This window comes from Mizuhopecten yessoensis, unplaced genomic scaffold (assembly GCF_002113885.1).
Source record: "Mizuhopecten yessoensis strain PY_sf001 unplaced genomic scaffold, ASM211388v2 scaffold10969, whole genome shotgun sequence".
Classification (NCBI taxonomy): Eukaryota; Metazoa; Mollusca; class Bivalvia; order Pectinida; family Pectinidae; genus Mizuhopecten; species Mizuhopecten yessoensis.
Window position 1 is genome coordinate 50,182 of NW_018408812.1, and position 21,381 is coordinate 71,562.

The 21,381-nt window shown below is 33.8% G+C and overlaps 1 protein-coding gene across 1 annotated transcript in view; it reads left to right on the forward strand.

Annotated features, from left to right (window-relative positions):
* Window positions 1-9,510: 9,510 nt before the first annotated feature.
* LOC110464163 (leucine-rich repeats and immunoglobulin-like domains protein 1) overlaps window positions 9,511-21,381 on the forward strand; it is a 48,765-nt gene continuing 36,894 nt past the window's right edge. Inside the window, exons 1-4 of the mRNA XM_021519236.1 lie at window positions 9,511-9,653; window positions 12,223-12,339; window positions 13,696-13,831; window positions 14,830-14,985. Coding sequence (XP_021374911.1) covers window positions 9,651-9,653; window positions 12,223-12,339; window positions 13,696-13,831; window positions 14,830-14,985 — 412 coding nt within the window. The 5' untranslated portion in view covers window positions 9,511-9,650. The remainder of the gene's footprint in view (window positions 9,654-12,222; window positions 12,340-13,695; window positions 13,832-14,829; window positions 14,986-21,381) is intronic.

The window sequence follows — 21,381 nt, forward strand, 5'->3', positions numbered from 1 at the left end:
CTTTCCGTTCGGGGAGATTCCAAATCCAATGTAGCCATGCGTGTTCACGTGTGTCTCAAAGATCACGTGGGTGGTATTGGCGGTCCAAAACAGCCAGTACTGACCAGTGGTATCGAGCCGGACATAATGTTTAAAATGGCGGGTAGGCGTCGGTTTCGGTATCTTAAAAATGTAATGTAAAACAATAACAAAATGCTTTTTTACAATTTGCATTGTTTAAACACAAACAATATAGTATTACGTGTAAATGCACCAAACAAACACGTACAACTTTTAATGCATATCAAGATTAAATGCCATAATTAAAAAAAGATATCAAATAAATTATAAATATGAAAATGTCTCAAATGTTGATCCATGGTTGGATATAAGAGTTATCTCCCCTATAACATATAACCTGTTTGCTATCATTACATATATTGTCAGTACTTAATCAAAAGTAGCCAATTATTGCATTAATCTCCTTGGGATCATCAGGGATAATTTAAAACGTCGAATCTTCGACTCACAAATGTTGAATATATCTTGATCCAGTATGCTAGCTATATCTCATTATCTGACTCTCAATACCTATAATGAATGAATAATAAATGTGTTATGTCTAAGTATATGTATATATGTCTGAAGTCTATTTACAACGTAGGACTGAATTGTGAAACTTAACCAGTGATGCATAGACAAATTCTATATCACTTCCTTCTCACTGTCACCAGCTACCATACCAACAAATGCCTGTCTATGTATTATCTTATTAATTTCTTTTTAACCCAATTAAAATGTATATATTGCTATGTATCATGACAGTAAAGATCATTCTGATACCTTGGTACATGCATGCCTAAATTTATTCATACATAGTAGTCTGTATATTATCCCACCTTGTTTTAGTAGAAGTACCAAATTGATATCATATGTGTAAAGTTAAACGTATATTTATCATGCATTAGAAATATGACAGCTTAAACAGTGCAACTTATCTATACTATTTACTATGAAGTTTACTTTATGCATGCACATGTGTACAGCTGTCTGTATTACCTCAATCAATTTTTAATACATAATGAATGGATAACAACATGAATTAGCATAGTAACTCATGAATATAATGTGTGATTACTAGAATATAACCATGGAGGAGGGAATGTATTAAAATATACTTATCATTATACCCATTTATTGATGAATGTTATTATATAAATATGCATGGTGATATTAATATCTGATTTTACGAGTAACTAAATGTATTGATATATACAGTATACTGTGTATTTAGTACCAAATTAATTGATGATATTAATTACGAATGAACTATTTATTAATACCATGTGTGTAAATATATATACGTATATTAACATACAATGAAATATGGGGAGGGGGGGAATAATGTATCATATATACACTGTTTACTTGAAAGTTTACTATTTACATACTCATGTGTATACAGCTGTCTGTATTATCTCATTCACTTCATATTTCATAATGAATATATAATAACATGAATTAGCTTAGTAACTAACATAATGTGTGATACTGATATCAGTAATTATGTATACTAATTGAAGAAGGGTGTGTCGACAGAGATACATATCTAATTAATGCCTATCAAATAATCATGGGTGTAATGATATACTTACATTTATTAAATATTATAAATATGACAACATAAATAGTGTAACCTATCTACACTGTTCACTAGAACGTCGACTTTATGCATACAAATGTATACAGCAGTCTGTATCATTATATATAATAATGGAAGAGGGTGTGTCAACAGAGATACATATCTAATTAATATCTATCTAATAATCATGTGTGTAAATATATACTTACATTTATCAATTATTATCGTTAAAACAATGGAAAAACTTATACGTGATAGTATAGTTCAACACATGCAACTGAACAATTTATTCAGCAAAAATCAGTTTGGATTTCTCCCCGGAAGATCAACAACACTTTAAATGTTAATCGTCCTAGATGAGTGGACTCATATGTTGGATACGGGAGGAGAAATTGATGTCATTTATATGGATTTTATGAAAGCTTTCGACAAGGTACCCCATCGCCGTCTAATACACAAGCTATATAATTATGGAATCAGCGCGAAAACTGTTAAATGGATAGAAAACTTTTTAAGTGATAGACATCAAAAAGTAGTGGTTAACGGATTTACATCCAAATTACAGAACGTCTTAAGCGGAATTCCTCAGGGGAGTGTTTTAGGACCAATATTATTTGTAATGTATATCAATGACATGTCCGAGAACACTGCGTCATCGTGCTCTCTATTCGCGGATGATACTAAATTATACCGCAAGATACGAACTGATGAGGATAAGGAAATTCTACAAGCAGATTTGAATAATCTTCAAAAATGGTCTGATGATTGGCTTCTGAAATTTCATCCGAATAAATGCAAGGTTCTTCAGGTTAAAGGATCACCAAACAATAATAGAACATACCGTCTCGCGAGCAAAACTGGAGAAGTCGTACTTGACAAAATCAACAGTGAAAAAGATTTAGGAGTAACGGTGGATGCAAACCTGGACTTTCGGACCCACATTCAAAACTCAATAAATAAAGCTAATTCAGTACTCGGGATTATTAAAAGATCATTTACTTTTTTGGACGAATCGATTTTTAGACAGTTATATAAGGCTCTGGTAAGACCGCATCTAGAATACACAGCCAGTGCGTGGAGTCCGTATAAGCTTAAAGATATCTAGATGATAGAGAATGTACAACGGAGAGCCACTAAGCTTCTACCTGGATTTAAAGAAATCTCCTACGAAGAACGTTTAGAAAAATTAAAACTACCGACACTAAAACACCGAAGGACTAGAGGTGATTTGATTAACGTTTTCAAGATTGTGAAGAGGAAGTTTGATGAGAAAGTCACGTCAGACATATTTGTCTACGATAATAACGAAAGAACACGAGGACATAAATTTAAGCTGTATAAACAACGATGTAGTACAGAGCTAAGGAAAAACTCGTTCACGTTTAGGGTAGTTGATATCTGGAACGGTCTACCGTAATCGGTTGTAAATGCAGAAACCACGAAGGACTTTGAGATCCTGTTGGATAACCATCTGAAGGACACTATTTACAATAATTACTGATAATGACTTTTAAAATAACTCTTTTGGGAAAGTTTATATATGTTAACCAGTGACAATATAATATTTGTATACTATGTTTTGTGATATGGACTTAGAGGCTTTCAGCCTGCGTCAATTATTTTTCAATTAAATTCAATTAAATCAATTAAATTATAAATATGACAACATAAACAGTGTAACTTATGTCTACACTGTTTACTTGAAAGGTCACTATTTTCATACACATGTATGCAGCTGTTTGTATGACCTCATTCGCACTTTAATCCATAATGAATGACTAGTAACATGAATTAAGATTAGTAACTTATGATTTAATGTGCGATATTGATATCATTATGTATAATAATAAAGAGGGAGTGTCAACAGAGATACTAAATAGCTAATACCTATCTAATAATCATGTGTGTAAAGATTTATTTATATTTATCAAATAATATCAATAAATAGTGTTACTTATCTACGCACATACACATGATTATATATATATAAACAACTGTCTGTGTCATTATCTCATTCACCTTTTAATTCATAATGAATTAACTCGAATAATAACATGAATTAGCTTAGTAACTAATATCATGTGTGAATACTGATAGTATGTACCTAAGTAATATGTCTCTAATAATCATGTGTGTAAAGATATACCTATATTTATCAAATATTATAAATCTCACAACATAAACAGTGTAACTTATGTCTACACTGTTTACAAGAAAGGTCACTATATACATGCACATGTATGCACCTGTCTGTATTAGTATATACAATAATGGAAGAGGGAGTGTCAACAGTGATACATATCTAAGTAATACATATATCTAAGTAATACATATCTAATAATCATGTGTGTAAAGATATTCGTATATTTATCAAATATTATAAATATGACATAATAAATAGTGTTATTTGTCCACACACATACATATGTGTATATACAACTGTCTATATTATTATTTATTTCCCTTTTTAATTCAAAATGAATGAATTTGAATATTAACATGTACTAGTTTAGTAATCCACTACCAGATACATTTTAACGGCCCATATAGAGGGCTATAGCTAATCCTACAAAAAAATATGAAGTAAAATTACAAGATCTTGCATATATATATATTATTTCATCATGGATCCCATAACGTGAAATGTGTATATATTTATGTCTATGTTAATTGAATGTTTAGTACTTTTTCGTTTGTGTGTGTTGCCATATTTATATAGCCATACATGTAACTCTTATGCATGTTTATATACATTTGTCTTTGATACAAGAATGAAATGTTTAAATAATGATTTAATTATTTAGTTAATTCCCTTTCCTCAATGCTGTGTGTGTGCACCATTAGTATTAATTGACTAAAGGTTCTAAATCAACATCCGTGATGCACGGATGCAGCATCGAAGAACAGGAACAACTCCTTCCAAAGGGGTATCACATGGTACATTCTATTATATCTAGCATACTTCCTTGTAATTAAAATGAACCTACTTATCATATCTATGGATGGTCATCCCAACCCGGAAAAAGTAACCATATTGACCAGGATAATATGTATATACAAGAATGTACCATGGGATTCATTTCTAATACTAAGCGCCTCTAATGTATTAGCTTAATTAGTTTAAATTATTATCGAGGTTGGTACAAACACTTAAAATATGTATAAAATATGGATGTACGTTAGTACTATTTATGGGAATTGGCTGACCTTTGTGTAAACAAATGGACTTTGTGGTCAAGCCATTCCCTCTACAATTGACCACGCTCAATATTTAGTATCAAAGTGTTGATGATCCATCACCATGCCATCTTATATTTACCTTCATATAATATGATAATTCAGAATTAAATGGATATATAATATATGGGCAATTCTTTTGAGTGAGTGAGGGAGTGTGTGTATATAAGTGAGTGCCAGTTTTAGTAGGAGTATACGTGTGGGTAGTTATATACATTTGTTCCATATAACCTAATAATAAGTTAAGATAAATTTTGTATATTTTGTATATTCAGTTGTGTGGTCAGCTGCTGGCCCCTACCAGTTAGACCGTTGGTGGTCAGTGTGATATATGGGGACGAGGCCGTTACAAATGTACCTATGTCTACCATGTACCATGCTGGCCATCTGTGGATCCACGGGGGGGGGGGGGGGGGGGGGGGGGGGGGCAGAGACTGACTAGGGAACAGAATCACTACATTGGGGATAGAATGATAATGGCTTCGAGCTTCACGTGGTGACTAAGAATCAACTTGCTAACTATAAATCTACTCTTATATCTTACATCCTATGTTCTTCATCATGTAATCCATCTGCACTCTCAAGTAGATTTATTCTCTAGTTGAAACTCCAATTCTATGTGAATGAAATCCTTCTTCAAGTTAAAATCCTGCTAAAAGCCTATGGTCGTCTGCCTGAACCTTGCCATTTTTTAAATAATAATCAAGGTAACAGAGAGTCTTTACTGATCTGTATCATAATCCACCTGTGTGGGGTAGGGGATTTAAATATCCGAGTCACTGCGTGGGAACTCAGGTAGAGAACCTCCACCTAGATGTAGAAAAAAAAATAAAAAAAAATTCACAACAAATATATTATAATATACATTGTCCATACCACAGGAGAGGGCTTGTATAGGCATTACGCATGTTGCCCAATTCCTTTTGAATTTGTATAAGATTCAATTAATATTCAATAAAAAAATTGTGAAATGAAAACAGCCTCTTATAAACATGAATCCAGTCTATTAGATCGAAGTTTGTTTGACACTACTTGGCAAACTTAACCAAGTGACTGGACATTTCTAGCTTCAGGATCCGTTGGTTGCTAGCATTATATACAAGTAAACCCAGTTATATCAAATAATTTGACCAGACACCACCCAGTTTATTGGTCAGCTATGATAATAGACATTAGGTCAATGCTGATGTGCATGATGTGTTCGTCGAGTCTACCATAAAGTACTTCGCTTACATGTAAACTACAAACATATCATTCTGATAAAACTCATTCACGATTTCATCCGTATTACTACATAGAAAGTTGACAGCCAACGATAAACACAATTGTGAAACCAGTGACATTATGTGTAGGCCACCCTGGAAAACATATGACGATATATTTAAAAATATCAACCATTATCAGGTCGGAATTACAATAACATGGAAAAAAGCTATTTTTATACAAGTTGGTTCTGCACAAGGGAACAATAAAGTTTCTTTGATGTCTAAGGCGAGGATTAATATCATTATTAAAATATGGTAGGATACAATCATAAAGATGGTCAGGACAGTCATGCTGCAGTATCTTGAAAAATAATATACATTGGTAATTATCACGTCTTATTTTTAGTTTATCTACACCAACTTCCTTATATAATATGACTTGTACCTCTTCTCAAACCTGATATAATTCTGAGACATTCTATTTGGACTGATTCCAATAAGTCACTTTCACCCTGGGTGCAATTATTCCACACAGCACAAGCATATTCAAGTGTTGGTCTTATAAAAGATTTATAAATTACTTCAAGAGATTTTCTATCTAGCTTGTGTTTGAGCATTCACATTATTTGTAGTTTTGTACAGCTTTTTCCATATATATAATTAACTTAATCAGACCATGATCCACGACTATTAAAAAGCAAACCAAGATGTTTATGATTTTTGACATTTATAAAACACTATTTGGGAATACCAAATCTGGATGAGATGTCTCAGAATTATTTTTATTAGACATTAGTAATGATTCAGTTTTACTTGGATTAAATGATATTCCCCATTTACCAGCCCAGAGAGACATTCTCCTTAAATTCTCATTAAGAATATCTGCAGCATGTCTGCCATCACCATCTATCAAAACGTAAAGAGAAGTGTCATCCGCAAAGAGTATGACATGGGAGTGGAGTTCATCTTCTAGGTCATTAATAAATATGAAAAATAAATAAGGCCCGAGAACCGAGCCTTGAGGTACACCAGTTTTTAATGCTTTTAAATTTGACTTGTAGCCATCTATTAATACCCTTAGATGTCTATCAATAAGATAGCAATGAATCCAGTTCAAAACGTCGTCACAAATTCCATATTTCTTCAATTTGTAAATCAATCCACTGTGCCAAACCCTGTCAAAAGCTTTGCTGATGTCACAAAATACTATCCTTGCCTCTTTTCCTTGATCAAGTTGTTTTGAAGCTTCATCATATAAATATATTAATTGGTTAACTGTGGAGTCATTGGAAAGGAAGCCAGACTGATTTTTTGAGATAACATTATTCTCAGATAGAAAATTAAAGAGATGTTTAAAAACTCTTTTTTCAAGAAGTTTACTAAATAATGATGTGACAGAGATTGGTCTATAGTTACTGGGGTCACCTCTTCCTCCCTTGCCCTTATATTTGGGGTAACATTAGCACACTTCCAAATATTAGGTATGCAACCAGTGGATATGGATTTTTTAACAATTAACAGTAAGGGCTTTACTGAGTCAGCAATACCTTTAATAAAATAAGGGGGAAGTGCAGTTGGACTAGCAGGTTTTTTTACATTAATAAGTTAGAGCTGATCATGAACATCCTGTTCAGTGATAATAATGGAAGATGATTTTTCTTGTGAGATAGGACAATAGGAGGAATGTCAAGGTCAGTTTTGTCAGAAGTAGAGACAGAGGTGAAATATGAGTTAAAATATTCTGCTTTATCCACAGGATGTGATTTAAGTTCACCATTTATTACAAGAGGAGCATCATTGTATGATTTATTGTTAATGTTCATAATAGACTTTGCAACCCGCCACCACTTACCTGGAAGAATAGATTTATCAATAAGGGAATTTTGAAGTTGAAGTAGATATTTTTGCTTAGCTTCTCTTACAAGGTCAATATTTGTGTTTCGCATATCTCTATATTTTTGCCAGGCTGCAGTAGTATTTGTATGTTTGGCCCTGGTATGTTGACCGTTTCGTTTCCTAATGTGTAATCTAATATCATTGTTCATCCAGACTTTATCATTTGGACGAATAGTGACAACTTTATGTGGTACATTTTTTTCAATACAATTATGAATTTCACTGGAAATAAAATTATTCATAGTCTCTATATCAACATTTTCATTCAACCATGTATCCCAATCAATATTAGATAAATAGATGTTAGCATTAACAAAGTCAGTATCACTAAAGTACATAATAGTCTTTTTATATGCAGATTTCTTACGAGTTTTGAAAGATATATTGCAACTTATTGGACTGTGGTCACTACAAATTGGAATTTGGACAGAGGGAATTTTTACTATATCAGTATTGTTAGTCATAACAATATCGAGAGATGTAGAGTAGTTCTTGTAGGTTCGTGAATAATATTAGTAATGCCAAACCTAGTCATAATCCGCATGATGTGATAATTTGGTTGTACGTTTAGCATATCCTGATTGATGTCTTCAAAAAGTATATAATCTTTGCCAAGTTTAGTGATATTGTCCAAGACATCATCAGGTCTTCTCCAATAATCCACAATAGAGTTTGGGGGTCTATAGATGCAACCTATATTTTTTATGACTATATTCAAATGTGCAGTTGATATGTCATCAAGTAGTGGGTAATTTCCCGTATTACCTGGAGGACCAGGATTGGTATGGATATCCGTACACAGTAAAATAAGTTTAATTTTGATGAGAAGCATAAATATTATATTAAAAATATTCTCTCCATGTGATCTGAGTAGATATGAAAAAAATAATTCATTTTGGTAAGTGATAGTGTGCTATACGTCACCCCCAGCACACACATGCTACAATCAGCTAAGATTATCCTAACCGTTATCAAATATTGATGGATGATATGAGGCTTCTAACATTATGTGGTAGTTATGAGGTACAGCAACAGTATACACATTTTTTGTATTGTTTCTCACATGATTGAGATACAGACGTGAGCTTAGTGAAATACAAATTAGGATATAAGATTACAGTACACTGTGAGTATACGTTATCTATTTATTAATCATTTAAATCATGTTTCTAAATGTTACAGATATTAACAAAGTTTATGCAATTATGAGAAAACTGCGTTAATTATTTAATAAGCCGGTGTCGAAGGTAACGTCAATATGCGTACTCTAAACAGTGTCAAACGGTTCATAACTTATATTATTATTGTTTGGCCCTTGTTATGAACAACAGTATCTTATTATTGCCATTGACTCACAGGTAAACAAATGTCGACGTCTATGTGGAATGACATAATTTAGTTGCTGCATTGTAAAAGGTGTGGAATAATATAATAAATTCACTCTGGGAATGCCATTGTGTGTATTTATTGTTGCCAATGTAAACATTAATACATGTTGTTTATCATAAATACTTTGCCTAGCAGACCCCCTCGACGAATGTACACTGGGTGCAAGTGTGACATCGTGTCTTATCTATGTGTGTACATATTGTACCAGACATAATACACCTGGATTGGTACGGTGCAGCGAGACCAGATACATAGATACTAGTAACCAAGTGATATGTATGAACCGAGTTATCTAAGGTAGAATGGTGAGTTATTATGATTCTTGTGTGACTATATTGTAATATTTATTAGAATTACTAATTATGAAAGTACCTGTATTAACTAGACATTGTTCTTAATGGTTTGTGTAAGGGATGATATTATCGGAGATTACAGTTGTACTAAAAAAGGTTAAGAATGTTCTGTTGCCTTGTATTGCACATTATATTTTGATATTTTTACTATATCGTATATATACATACAATACCTACATGCAAGTGCAGTTACCCGTACACTCACCTGTTGTGGAACTCACGATCGGCGACTCGTCAGGCTAAAATAGTTATATATGTCTACAGCCTGACAATACTATAGACATTTCTCATGCTGGGGTAAACCTAGCATGGAGCGCAGAGACCGAGACCTAGAGAAGCAAAAACAGGGGTCATCTCAACAAAAAATTATTTTATCTCGAACGTAGCGTATAGGGTATGTTACAGCGTACACAAGCCTGCATGTGACCACAGGTAAACGAACATGTAACATCGTATGGATACACATTTACACGACATTTCTGCATCGTCTAATACAAAATTACGTGATCGTGTCCACAGTCGTATTTTTATCCCTCCTGCAAGCATTGTACTAATTCAAAATAGATATGTAACAGTGGTAATTTCAATCCCACCAGTACGAATCTCACCTGGAACCTTCGGTGTTATCTGACACCGAATGAGCTAGACTTTACCGAAACAAAACGTCAGTAGGAAGAAGAACCTGGTATTTCACCATCACGGCAATGCTGATATGGAGATAAAATTAACCATTACTGAATAGGCCACAGATTTCCATGCACCGATATTACCATACTAAGTATGACATTGTCAACGCTGACAAGAAATCTGCTAATGGTATTGTAGAGCTAAAGGCACTTGTTCCTTACATCTTTGTCTCTTCGTCCCTTTGTATTATTTTAAAAGCCGCGGTCACATCTTACGGTCACGCACGTAGTTGACCGTAGTGGAGGATGATCGTAGTTGAATGTAGTAGAACGTGGGTGCTCTTGAAAAATATGAACTCTACTCCTCTTTCAATTTTCTCTTAATTTTATCCTCATTTTGTTAATGTTGAAATTTGTTAGAATATTCATAATATCTTATGTAATTGGAAACAAATAATGTTCATTGTTAGCTTACATTTCTGGCTGTAATGTATAAAACTAGATTTAACTGTATTTAACTGTCTTAATTTACAGTTGTGGGATTGCACAACGTTACACGATGTGCGGTGTGCGCACGATGTGTGAACGATGTGTGCACGATGTGCAAACGATAAAAAGTTGGACGATCATTGCTTGCGCACATTTGTGTGCACGATGGAGGAACGATGTGCGATAAAAATCGTGGTTAATGTAAATTGAGGAATGCCTTAACAATATATACAGTTTCGTGTTTGAACAAATATACTTGATTTTTACGTATGTTTTTATATTCTACCTACATCTATAAGCTTATCTATATGTCTATAATGTCTTAAAATTAGAAATTGTGTTTTCAGTATTTTTTAAATGACCTTAATCGACACATGTGAAATAACAACACTGTCCCGTATAAGGTAAACATAGCGACTTTGTACATGAACCAGGACCGTAGTTTTCCCCCGCCCGGGGCGCTTGCGTATTTCGTCGGTAGGGCCAGAGGTGTGAAAACCCAGGTGAAGGGGAGCTATAGGCAAACCGAATGCAAATAACAAATACTAAACGTACGGTATCGCATATCAGCTCTATGTGTCAGGTACAGGCCAGGTAAAACTCCGGTCATTCATCAAATTGTTATTTACCTGTAGCCAACCCAATTTAACTAACGGTCACTGAAATGCTGTGTTACACGCATTGTAAAGCTGTACATAATCTTCATGACTGTGATGAGAAATTACAGTAAAACATACAGTTTTCATTATTGCATACGAGCTTTCCGTATTTTTTTCATTCCGTAATATTGATCTACAAATTGTATCCAATCGCACAGTTGTGCGGGGCGAACGATTGTTAAATCGCACAGTTGTGCGCACCATGTGTGGACGATGTGCAGACGGTATGTGAACGATGTATGCACGGTGTGCGCACGCTGTTTTTGGTGCGTTGTGCGGTCACACAACTGTAAGACATCGAATAAACTTTTAATACACAAATAGGTATTTCATTTGACCTCAAAAACAGTATTCAACATGAACATTTGCAAAACAAAATTCAAACTAATGAACACACACACGAAAGGAAAATGTAAAACTTGCAGTTTGGCATTAAACAAAGAAATAAACTGTATTTGCAATAGATATGTTATAGACAAGGTTGTGAATGCATTAAAAAATCGCACGGAAAATATCTGTTAAAATCAATAAATTATTGTTAAACTATTGACAATGTTTACAAGAGCCAAAGAAAAGATCCATATTAATATTGTACATATATATCAACTTGATTATGTATTTCATATTCAAATTATGCTTCAAAATCTGATACAACATGTTTATCATGAGCATATCACTATTTACATATTCAACATAGGAAACTTTGAGAACTTTACTATACTTTACTATACTTTACTATACTTATAGGTAATCGAGCTGGATACTGCTAAGATGTTTGTTACTTGGACGCCTTTCCGACAGTGGATGACATGGTCACTTTTCCTCGGATCAATGCATATGTCGGTCTGTGCTACAAGTCATAGTGTGAGTAAAATATACCAATCGTTTTAAATAGAATTATTAATTTGGTGATAATTAATACCTTCCAGTCACCTTGTATTATCTGGTATAATTATTTGTCATAAATTATACAAAACATCCCTTTTTCAATGAATATCTATTCCAGACTCTATTTTATAATTGCTTTTTAGAAACATATATAATGGGTAAAACTATTTTAGGCGCTGTTTCAGAATTTTATTTCAGAATTTCATACAGGGGGAAACATATATAGAAAAAAATATTCCAGACGGTATTTCATAATTATACATCAACAAGAGGCACATATAGGCCTTAGCGGTCACCTTATTATTGATATATTCATACAAAGAGTTGCTTTTTGTTTTTAAAGTTTTGGAAATTAAACAAATGTGGGTCCAAAATGTGATTTCCATATATGAACTATAGTAAAGTTTACCCCCTCCCCAGAAATATCCCAGGTGCTATCTTTAATTGTATATATGACGGGTACAAACAAACAAAATATTCCAGGCACTATCTTAAAAATTAATTATCAGAAACATATACCAGGTGTACCCACAGGTTCTATATTAGTTAGAAGTCTTAGGAATATTGAGATTGAACGTGAGTTTGGAATTGCATTGCCTCTCATTAAATGATATTATCGTTTGCATTGGTAATGTTGTGCATAAGTATAATACATATTAACACAGCTTGATAGACTGAGAAAATAGACGGTAAGAAACAGTCAAGTGTCAACAATACCATATTCAAAAAAAAGAAAAGGCAAAACATGAACAAAGGAAAACTTAAGATGGAGAACTAGGAAAACGTACGAAAAGTCAAAACGTATATAATTTCTGGTTAATTCTGTACCAGTAATAAGTAACGTTTCTATATTATAGAACGTTCCACTACTTAAAAAGGTAAACATGGTCACCAAGGCTAAGGGTATCCTTGGTTACTAAAACATCTTACGGCAGGCTCTTGAAGATAAGCACTAGACACACACTGCACCTATACAATTTGGTAATAGCTGTGGTTTGCAATGTTGATTTACGAGACTGTTTACATAATCGGTATAAAATACCACCATCGGGAAGCTTAAAAACTTATTTACATAGACGGTCTCTACATACACTCAAGTACACCTCACTATGAAATCACTTCAACGAGGAACATGACAAAAACAGTATCTTAACACAACTGGTCTCTAAATAGAGGTGGTCAAGTAAACAGGTTTTACATTACATATATGTTTGGGTATAGCTTGAATTTTTTTTTAGAAAGATTTCCCTTTGAATCATTTTTTTTCTACGCGATGTCATATACAACAATAGCATATATCAGTGTAAAGTTCTCGATACACGTTTGTTGCAGGATGTCCATCCGAAGTTTTCTGGGTTTGACTGTAACGGCAAGGTCGGAAAAGGAACAGTACCCCATCACGTAACTGGCGGGCAGTTTCCTGAGGGTGGCGTATTAGTTTGCTGCTATCCAACAATTTGTGATGGAGGTATATAATGTAGATATATATAAGGAATAACCAGGATAAAATTTGGGGTTATACGGTATATCCAAATGTACCAAAAAAATGTGTGCACTTTCCACAAATCTGCAAAGCGGATTATGCACAAAAATGCAAAACGTTTTTACAGTATATAACGTATAATCCCAAACATAAATATTGTTTATCCTTATAATTTAGTTTTAAATATCAGACAACGCATTTGAGTTAATAGCCAATAAATATTTATTCATGTCTGATAAAACAAAAAAATGTTGCAAAAAACAAAACATTGCACATTAATTTCATTGCCAACTTTTTTTCTATCAAATTGATACTTTTATAATTTATCATATTTCACTGATAAAATAGTTAAATATTGAATGAAATGTTATCTTTATCAAGGGAGGTACAACCTAATAATGTATAGTTCGTTTCTTTTCATTTTATTTACAAGGTTATGTCTGTATGTTTTTATTCGTGGTGCCTTACTTATTCGTTTGCTCAGTTAAGGACTATTTGTATCGACTTAAAGACTTCTTATGATGAAGTCTTAGAATAAATTGAATTTGTTTCCATCTGAACTGTAATCAGAAAAAAATGTTGTTCATATAATGAAATAATATCTGTAAAGAACAGTTGAATAATTATGAAGATTTAAGTAAAATCCATACTGTGATAATTATACTTTAAAGGATAATTTGACCATATCACACACATTTTAAATTCTTTCTGAATACTGTGAAATCACTCATTTTCGTTGGGTTTATTTTAGTTTCTGTGATTATGTGGGAACATGTTATCATCATTAACGAATCTATAGGTCTACGAAATCGAAGTAGTTAATAGTGTGGCATAGAGCAATTCCCAGCGCGAGCGGGTTCTCGTAATCCTCGAATTTTTATACTCACGAAGTAGAAGTTTTTCGGAAAACCTCCAAATTGGATCCCAGCAAAAATATCTGATTTCACAGTATGTCGTACAAATGTAAATACTCTTATTTTAAGGAACCATAGTATTCTGTACAGAACACAACGGCACTGATGTGTGTGTACCATGTAAAGGCGATGGAACAAGCGCAACTTGCAACTATAGACAGGTGACCTCAATGTTTTCCTTCGAAGAAGTCGATCTTTGCAAGAAACCCTGCACACGTAAAAACGGTACAGATTTTTGTAACTATCCATGCTATTTGTCGACAAGAATTTCAAGAATGGTGCTGAATGAAGTTTCACGTGGTGACCGTTGTGGGCTCTAAAAGGCACGAAACTTTAAATGTACCAAACACGAATTCAAACTTCTTATTCATTTGAGATATACATTGTAACACGACATTTGATTGGTAAATAAAAATGCGACAGTATAACCACGACAAACCATCCGCGAATTTCTCATGAACTTGATTATTCATGACGTCACGAACAATAGTGTTACCCTTAAATTTCGCCTCACTTTGAATATAACTGACGTCACCGATCCATGGCAGAGTGACCTGGAATTCGAGGAAAACACTCACAAATATTTAAAAATCGCCGTTTCTTTTGGTAATGTTTGGCTTATATGATTTATGATAGGGATCATCTTACTGTGATTTAAAATTTGGAATATCCGTTTTACTGATTCTGCTCTGCGTGACCAGTTAAACTCAATTTGCGACAGTATTATCATGGTATGGTATACCGCAAAAACATTCGAAATACAGTAAGGTTATTTCCTATATACATTGTATGTTTTGTTTTGCAATATTTACTATTATTTCAATAACCATTTTAATCATCAACTCACATATTACTAGAATGCATATTCCTTTTTTCATTTAAATTTGCTTACATATGCAAAACATGGTCAATTAATATTGTATCTTCTTCATCATAACTTTACCTACTTATCATCATAAGCTCTTCAATAAACTGCAGCCTTACATGAAAAACAAAAATCCCAAAATTATCATGATGTTATTTCAAGTATGTCTTTCAAAATGATGTCCCAATAGACGTACAACGGTGACGTCAGAATCATCTTCCCCGTAAAAGATATTGCATTATTTTTCACAGTAAAGCTATGAAACGCTATTCAACCAGTCATTTGCAGCAAAGTTCATACATTTTAGAGGTCCGTAGTAAATAACTTTCAATGCAGCAATGACTATTTTGAACTTTAAGAAATATAAGAAATACTTTGATGGTTTAAAAATCTTGGATTAGAGCTGAATTATACAAGAAAGGAGTGAGGATTTTAAGCTTTATTAATACTATTAGATCTGAAAAGTTGTTGTTGATATCAAGAATATTATCTTTAAATGTCAAATGTTTTCTAATACGACATTTTCTTGAAAAGAAACAATGCGATACATTTCAATATAAAAGTATTTTATATAATTTTAGCTGTACCGGATGTGTTCTTATATCCAGCATCTCATACGAAAAAGGAAGGGGATGATCTAACTCTACTGCCGACAATATACAGTGACTTTGTGCTGAAAATGTTTCTCTGGGTGTTCTTGGATACAACTGCCTCCTATGTCATCGCTAGTTCTTTAACAGAAATTTCGAATCCAGAAAAATACCTTGTCGGAACAATGCCAAACCCCTATTTGAACATCAGTAAACTTGAACTGTCAGACCAAGGGACCTATCAACTGTGTGTGAGCAACCGAATTGGATTGTCAAATGTCGAGAATGTCACATTGTTTATCACTGGTGGGTCATATCACAAGCGTCGTCCTTTGTCGTCCTTGTCAGAACAGAATATGTACTAATGTACTTATTCATGTTCATTCTTTGCATTTAATAAATTTTTACAAATAATTTTCGAAGATTTTCCATAAAACCTGTTCTGAAGGTTGCTATTTAACAGCAAATTAGTCCATTTAAATTATGTTTCCATGACTAGTTTTGTTAACCCAGTATCAATGAGTAATTATCTTAGATTCTAGATGTACACATGTGGCCAATTACATCGCCGTTATCTATTTGTATTGCAGCAAAACCTATCGTTACCATGGCAACAGAGTGCGACACCGTTGATGCTGGACACCCATACAAGTTGACATGCAGTATTGCGGGGAATCCGACGCCCATTACATCAAGTTTTCATTTTAAAGATATGCAAGGAAAAGTAACAAAGGTTATTTCAGATGTGTCATCAGGCCTTGTGAGGACACACACCATATCTAACACAAGTGCCAGTGATAGCGGATACTACACCTGTAAAGCAGAAAATAGCGAAGGCATAGGAGAAAGCACCTTGCATTTGACTGTTGACAGTGAGTATGTTTACAGAGAGGGGATATTTTGATATACATTTGTATTGTGTAACACTCAAGCTGCAAATAATAGGAACAATCACAAAAAAACGATAATAAGCTCTAAGTGACGTTTTTATGTATCCTTTTGATCATGTCAATATTCTCTATTTTGTGCGTAAATATACATTACAACCATGCACTAATCTTTCTCAAAATGTTTTAAAATTTGTATTCGTAATTGCTAAGTCATCTGGACTCAGAAAACGCAGAAAATATGAATAGTATGTTTCAGTATTTTTCATTTACAAGTAATGAAAAAAAGGTTTTTCCAAACTGATGAATCTTATTGAACAAAGGCAAGCAGTTTTCAATCATCATCTTTGTCATAAATGATTTAAAATCCGAATCAAGGTTGTAGATAACTATAAGTTGAAGAAATTTCTCAAAAATACTTTGACAAAGTGGTAAATATTGATAAAAAATGAATAATTACTTTTACTTTTGACTGATACCTTAATATATGTTCCAGTACCGCCAGAAATGTACTCTCCGTTTGGCGGACGTGTAAGTAGATATGACGTCGGGGACAACACGTCTATGTCCGTATGGGTGACTTCAACACCATTTGTGGATAACCTCCTATGTAGAAATGAAGGTAACCAATCAACGCCGATGGTGCGCAGTTCCGCTTACAACATCACCAGCGTTGGGAGGACATACAATTTCTCAATTCATAATATTCAGCCGCAAGATGGAGGAATTTACATATGTACCGCTACTAATAGGTTAGGGACTAGCAGCATATCAGTGGAGATAGTCGTGAACTTCCAAAGTAAACCGCCAGTACCCCAAGGTAAGTTTCTCTTTTCACACACAAAGGAGTACATAATTATATTTTTTCGTCTGTTTGTATTGTCCTATATATACAATGCTTACGTTATGTGGTCTGCTATTATGGCTGGGATATTATTAGTTACACGGATTTTCGGCAGGGTATACGGGATGGTATGACCCTATAGGGTTTCGTATTTCCTGAGGCCGATAGGCCGAAGGAAATACGAAATCCTGTAGGGTCATACCATCCCGTATACCCTGCCAAAAATCCGTGTAACGAATTTATTACCCCTTTGAGTCTTTTATATTGGTTTTGTACAGTTCCCCGTCAACTTTTCTGTTGTCAAGATAAAAATGGCACAGTAGATCTACCTCATTTAGTTTCGTTTTATCAAATTCCTCGAACTGTTCTTCCTGATTCTTTTCTTTTAAATACGTCCTCAGCATGTTTGCCGCTCGTCTGTTCGACTTTTGTGTGTTTTGTGGCACATAGTTAGCCCTTTTGGCGAGTATTTCCTCATCAGTATGCGAAGCGAAACGTTTTGTCATTTTGTAAACATCGCCGGAAGCAGACGACGAATGCGAGTTGTCTCCCATTGCCCGGTCGCAAGATACAAAGACACGTGACCCGTATACCCCTTGTAAAAGCACGTGATTCCACCGTATTACTGCTGAGAATCACGTGACATGACCGTATACCCCCTGAGATTTTCGTATACCCCTTGAGATTTACGAATGCGGTTTGGTACACTGTAGTTTTTAACCAATCAGATTCCTAGATTTTTCTCAAAGGGGTAATAACATATCATATCACTCTTTGGTAAAACAAGGATATCTCAAACTCGGCAAGGTGTTGATACACCTTTCTAGGTTTAGAGAGTATGAGCCTCAATCTCTTTCTCAAATGTGTTATTTTGTACATAATCCCGAATTACCAAACATAGAAATACATAAATTATGACCGATACTTCTAGCGTTCAATGTATTTTGTACAATGATTAGCCTGCGGTGACAACCTAACAGAGGGGGTATGTGATTAAACGGCAACATATTTCAAAAGGGATCACTGGTTTTTTGTTTGTTTATGTATTTTATGTTGTATTGTTTCATAGTGACTATTCATCTGTTATATGTTGTAATATATAAGTGTTTATGTTTCTGTCTTCAAGAAAGTGAGGCAGATTGCCCTGAAAAGCTGAGATATTTGGTTCTCTACAATATCGTTATTACTTCTTTGTCTTAAATAATATGCATCTAACACACATTTGTTTGTTCGGATCGAGTACCTATTTTGGATAATACTGTCGCTGTAACTATTTATTATCAAATATGTTTTAACTCATCAAGTAATGGTAATTTGAGAAATAGGTTGGATTGCAAAATATTCTTTATCGTTTCAGATACGGAAATGAGAGATTGTAGTAAGTAAAATACCCTTTCATTTTACTTTAAAGTATTGACATATTTAACATTGGGTATGAGATAAAAGTTTGTATTAAATAAATGCTTTTGTTAAAATTTAATGCATGCTTAATATGATGCGAATTATAGGGTATCAATATTTTGTTCATTTGTAGGGTATCAATGGTTTGTACACGTGTAGAGTATTAATGGTTTGTATATGTATAGGGTAACAATTGTTTTTACTTGTGTAAGGTATCACTGGTTTGTAAACGTTTAGGGTTTGTATATATGTATGGTTTCAATGGTTGTACATGTGTAGGGTATCAATGTTTTTTTTACATGTGTAGGGTATCAATGTTTTTACATGTGTAGGGTATCAATGGTTATAACATATGTAAGATATCATTGTTTTGTACAGTGTAGGTAATCAATGGTATGTCCATGTGTAGGGTATCAATGGTTTTTATATGTGTAGGGTAACAATGGTTTGTATATGTGTATGGTAACAATGGATTTTACATGTTGAAGGTAGCACTGGTTTAAACATGTTTAGGGTTTCAATGGTATGTCCATGTGTAGAGTATCAATGGTTAGTGCATGTGTAGGTAACAATGATTTGTACATGTGTAGGTAATCAATAGTTAGTGAATGTGTAGAGTATCAAAAGTTTGTACATGTGTAGGGTTTCAATGGTTTATACATGTGTAGGGTAGCAATGGTTTGTACACGTGTAGAGTAACAATTATTTTTACATGTGTAGGTAATTAATGGTTAGTGCATGTTTCGGGTATCAATGATTTTACATGTGTAGGGTATCAATGTTTGTACATATGTAGGGTATCAATGGTTTGTACACGTTTAGGGTTTCAATGGTTTGTATATGTGTAGGGTAACAATGGTTTTTACATGTGTAGAGTATCAAGAGTGTGTACATGTGAAGGGTTTTAATCGTTGTATATATGTGGGTATCAATGGTTGTACATGTGTAGGGTATCAATGGTTGTACATGTGTAGTGTATCAATGATTTGTACATGTGTAGGGTATCAATGGTTGTACATGTGTGGGTATTAATGGTTGTACATGTGTTGGTGATCAATGGTTTGTGCATGTGTAGGGTATCAATGGTTGTACATGTGTGGGTATTAATGGTTGTACATGTGTTGGTTATCAATGGTTTGTACATGTGTTGGTTATCAATGGTTTGTACATGTGTAGGGTATCAATGAAGTGTATTGTGCACAGGAAGGTTTGTACATTTAAAGGGTAACAGTGGGTTGTACACGTGTAGGGTATGAATTGTTTGTGAACGGTTTCAATTTGTTGTACATGTATATGTGTCAAAGATTTGTACATACATGTATGTAGGGTTTCAATGGTTTTTACATATGTAGGGTATCGATGTTTTGTACATGTGTACGGTACAATGAAGAGTATTGTTAGCAGGATGCAATGTTGCAATGTAGCTGGACAGTCAAACCCATGTATGTGATGAATTTACCTGAATGCCTTATTTGAACAAAATACAAACACCAAACATAAAAACAGTGGAGTTAAATCAAATATTCATTTTAATGTTGATTTCTAAATAAAAAATCAGTACTAAAAAAGAAAATGGAGAAATTCCTTTTTCAAAATATATCAGGATTATTTATGCAAATAAATATGTTTAACTGGAACAATCAAGAAGTTAATGCAAACATTTGATATACTAATAAATGTATATGTGATGATGTTTTAGCAATTATAAAAACTGGTTGTGCCGTATAATCTTTAACCTTTAACGCCAGTGCAAGGGTCTTGACACTGCTGGGTGGTACATTTCCTAATATGTCATACATATATCGTAAATAAGAATATCGATTATTTACATAGCTTGTATGTTCTTGTGAACCGCTTATGACCGTTTTTATGTTTTAGAGTTGCTCTCTGACCTGAGCAACAATGACAGTTTTTTCTCCCTTTATATATTTTAGTGTGGCTCTCTGACCTGACAGTAACAATGTTCGTTATTACCGCCCTTTTTATATGCTAGTGTGGCTCTCTGACCTGACAGTAACAATGTTCGTTATTACC